This window comes from Mandrillus leucophaeus, unplaced genomic scaffold (assembly GCF_000951045.1).
Source record: "Mandrillus leucophaeus isolate KB7577 unplaced genomic scaffold, Mleu.le_1.0 Scaffold130, whole genome shotgun sequence".
Classification (NCBI taxonomy): domain Eukaryota; kingdom Metazoa; phylum Chordata; class Mammalia; order Primates; family Cercopithecidae; genus Mandrillus; species Mandrillus leucophaeus.
In genome coordinates, this window is record NW_012101255.1 from 4107612 (window position 1) to 4111681 (window position 4070).

The 4070-nt window shown below is 40.2% G+C and overlaps 1 protein-coding gene across 2 annotated transcripts in view; it reads right to left on the reverse strand.

Moving 5' to 3' along the window:
- Nucleotides 1-1002: 1002 nt before the first annotated feature.
- The window catches only part of TM4SF4 (transmembrane 4 L six family member 4), a 30079-nt gene continuing 27011 nt past the window's right edge, over nucleotides 1003-4070 (reverse strand). Inside the window, exon 5 of one of the 2 annotated variants that reach the window (XM_011972777.1) lies at nucleotides 1003-1725. In XM_011972777.1, coding sequence (XP_011828167.1) covers nucleotides 1708-1725 — 18 coding nt within the window. In that variant the 3' untranslated portion in view covers nucleotides 1003-1707. The remainder of the gene's footprint in view (nucleotides 1726-4070) is intronic. The other variant, XM_011972778.1, reaches the window with a different exon arrangement.

A 4070-nucleotide genomic window follows, 5' to 3' on the forward strand; every position in this document is an offset into this window, starting at 1 on the left:
GTAATCCCAGCTACTCGGGAGGCTGAGGCACGAGAATCGCTTGAGCCTGGGAGGCAGAGGTCGCAGTGAGCTGAGATGGCTGTGCCACTGCACTCCAGCCTGCGTGACAGAGAGCGAGACTCCGTCTCAAACAAACAAACAAACAAAAACAAAAAGACTGACCAAAAAACAGACTTCCATATCTCATGCCCAGATTTGTAGATGCAGTGGGTCTAGATTGCAGCTCAGAAATCTGTAATTTTAGAATATTCCCTAGGTAATTTTGATGATCAGCCATGTTTGAAAACAAATGGTCTAAACTGAATCGAAACCCTGTGTGTGTGTGCGCGCGCGTGTGTGTGTGCGTGTGTGCGTGTGTGTGTGTGTGTGTGTGTGTGTGTAGTTCCTGCAATGAGATCTTCAATGTCTATATGCCTTTCTTGCTTCTGCCTGTTGAGTTTCAGGTGCCTGCCACAATCCCTGATCTTACAGAATTCTCATTGTAGTGAGGTCAAAACTATAGCGTTTAACTCTTTGTGTTTTCAGTGCCTAGCCCCTCAGGGACCAGTACACCGTAGGTGACCATTAATTACTTTATTGCTGGCTTTGACAAACCCAGTTTTCAGTGTGCCTGACCTACATGGTGCAGCCTACTAGCTTGGCAGCGGCAGGAGGGAGACTTTCTGGCTCGGACTTCCCTGAGGCCCTTCTTATTGCACACAGTCATGTTGGCAGCCCCACAGGCCCTTGCTTCACCCTTGGTGACTTCAAAATTTCCTGTATGACTGACTCTCTTTCAAGTGTCCTTTTACAGACGGGGAAACTGAGACTTTGAAAATAAGTGTCCTGGGACCCCTAAGCTGGTTTGTGGTGGAGTTGGAGTTTGAACACAAATCAACAGAATGGATCTGATGCCCTATTAGTGCCTGACTCATAAAACCAGTTAGTCTTAATATGACACGTAGAATAATAACACTTATTACCTTAACCCTGGGCAATAGGCTGACAAAATGATTACTCATATCAATTTTTTAAAAACTTGTTTTTGTTTGATCAAAGGAAGTATTTGTAGAAAAGATGAGTTGTTATTCATTCAACCTTTTGCCCCCCCCACCTCCTAAAACACACACAATCTTTGTTACATTACCTCTGAATTCAGGTTTTAATTTAACATACTTAAGAGAACCCTAGCCAAGATGACAGTCTCAAAAGATCAGTCACATGCAACTCAAGCAAGTCAGCAGAAAAAGACGACAAATAACCAATACTTATGATACATCAATCATTCTTTTTTCCTTATACATCTTAAAAATTGGTCTTAGTTTCTCATTTTAAATGTGCTTTCCTCCTTTGATTTATGTAAAACGTCCAAAGATATAAATATCTTTATATACAAATAAGTAGTATGGCAGTACATGTGACTTTATACATTTTACATTTGTAATAAAAAAAATCATGAAAAGTTTGCTTTGAACCTGTTGGCAAATTCTAAAAAGAAACTAATTTGAAAGATTTATAAATCAAATTTGTTAAGTGGCCAAACTAATTTTATTTGAAAATAACAAAATTCTAACTCGAGCAAAGCTGGTTGGAAAGAAGGAATAACTGCCTTCTCTAAGCTTTGTCAGCTAGGAAGCAGATAGGAATTAACAATCCCAAGAAGAGAAGTTTTATGAAAAGAAATTGTAGTCATCATGCTGTAGAGTTTGAGCAGCTTATCTCAGAGGTTTAAACGGGTCCATCTCCCTAGAAGGTAGAAAAGGTGAATTAGCTATGATGTCATGATTTATGTAAATTATTGCTTTCCCCCTCCTTCTTCCCATCCCCATCACCTGCCTTCCTCCTGGCTCCTATTGGTTGCCTATTGAATTCCTACACTTTTTTGGCTTTGTTTCAGAGCTTTAATCTGTCATCCACCTGTGTGGAGGGTATAGGAATGGAAGCTTCATTTTGTTTTGCATCATGTATTTATTTATTTAGTCCTCAAGGAAGTTACATGTTATTTATTTATTTATTTTTGCTTTATTTTGTTTTTAATTTTTAAAAATTTCAATAGCTTTTGGGGTACAAGTGGTTGTTGGTTCAGTGGATGATGAATTAGGTACTGATGAATTATAAAATTGCAGTGCACCCATCACATAAGGAGAATACATTGCATACAATATGCATCATTTATTTTAAAAAATAATTTGGTAAGAGGTGCTGAGAGACCAAGTGCTACATGGAAAGCCACCATTAACAAGTAGGAGAGCTGGGATTTGAACCAGGGAGGCAGAACCCAGAGACTGTGTTAAAGGAAACTCGAAGCTATGCTACCTCACTGACTTTCATAAGGTTAGTAAATAACATTCGGTGCCATTTACTGAGCCTTCTAAGGATTCAAATGAATTCATGCTTGTCACCCTGTACTAGGCACTCCATTGACAACTGTAGAATTAGGTATTAATAGCCACATTTTACAGACAAGGAGCAGTTGGGGGCTACTGACTGGGCCAAGACCACACAGCTGACATTCAAACCAGGCCTCATAGCATGTATTTTAAGGCACATTCCCAACTACCACTTCATTTAAGGACTGTGCCAGGCTCAGGAAGCTCTTAGTAAATACTTTCTGCCTGAATGGATAGATGTTGATCTCATACTCTTTCCATAAAATAGGCAAGAGGCAGTTGGAATAACTGAGACTATGAGAAGTTAGTGAGCTTGCTGGAGTCACTCAGCTAGTAAGCTGTGGAACTAGGCTGAGAGCCCAAGTCTTTCCGCAATGTCCTACTGGGGCAGGAATGCTGACCAGTCCCATGAGAGGCCAGCTGCCCACGAGAAAACAATCTTCAGCAGACTGACTTTAAAACTGCAGCTCTTGTGCACTGAAATATTTAGTAGTGAAATTTTGTGATGTCTAAAAATTACTTTCCAAGAGTCCAGAAAGAGAGAGGGTGAGGAAATATTAACAATTTTGTGAGCATGGGTGACAGTATATATGTGTTCATTGCACCATTCCTTCAACTTTATGTAGATTTGAAGTTTTCAAAATAAAAAGTTGGAGGAGGAGGGGGGAGAGAGACAGAGAGGAGAGATGAAGGGAGGGAGGAAGAAAGGAAGGAAAAAAAAATAGACAATTCTGCTGGTGTACATTCACTTTCTGTGTTTCTGGTGCCCATGTACTGACAACCATGGAGTCCATTTACTGTCTTTCAACTATCGAGTGACTCAGCCATTAAGATCTCCAAAATATGGTGTCCAGATAAATGAAACTCGCTAAAAGGAACCAACGTACTGACACCTATGAATGTGTCTTTAAATTGAAAAATAATTCTCAGGTTTAGCAAAGTATTATCAACAGTTCAAAGAGTAATCATATTTTCTTTCTTTCTTTTCTTTTTTTTTTTCCAAAAAACGTCTTGTTCTGTTATCCAGGGTGTAGGCAGTGGCAAGATCTCAGCTCATGCAGCCTCAGCATTGTGGGCTCATCTGATGCTCCCAGCTCAGCCTCCTGAGTAGCTGGGACTTATGGGTGCAAACCACCACATCTGCTTAATTTTTTGTATTTTTAGTAGAGATGAGGTTTCACCATGTTGCCATGGTCAAGACCAGTTCAAGGCTGGTCTTGAACTCCTGGGCTCAAGTGATCCTCTTGCCTTGGCCTCCCAAAGTGCTGGGATTACAGGCATGAGCCACCGTGTCCAGCCAAAGTAATCATATTTTCAATAAATCTTGCAAAGAAAATTTACCACCCAGCCAAAACATGTAGAAACTGAAACTTCAGTATATAATTTAGCAAACATTCATTCACTTTGGATGAATTACAAGATTTAAATGCTCAATGTTCTCAGTCGCTATCATAAAAATAATTGTGGTGGATTGCTAGTTGGTAGTTTCTTTTCCTCTCTAGTACGTTTAAAGACCCAAACATTTAAATACAATACAGTAGAACTGAAAATTTGTAGAATAAAAGGCCGGGCGCGGTGGCTCAAGCCTGTAATCCCAGCACTTTGGGAGGCCGAGATGGGTGGATCACGAGGTCAGGAGATCGAGACCATCCTGGCTAACACGGTGAAACCCCGTCTCTACTAAAAAATACAAAAAACTAG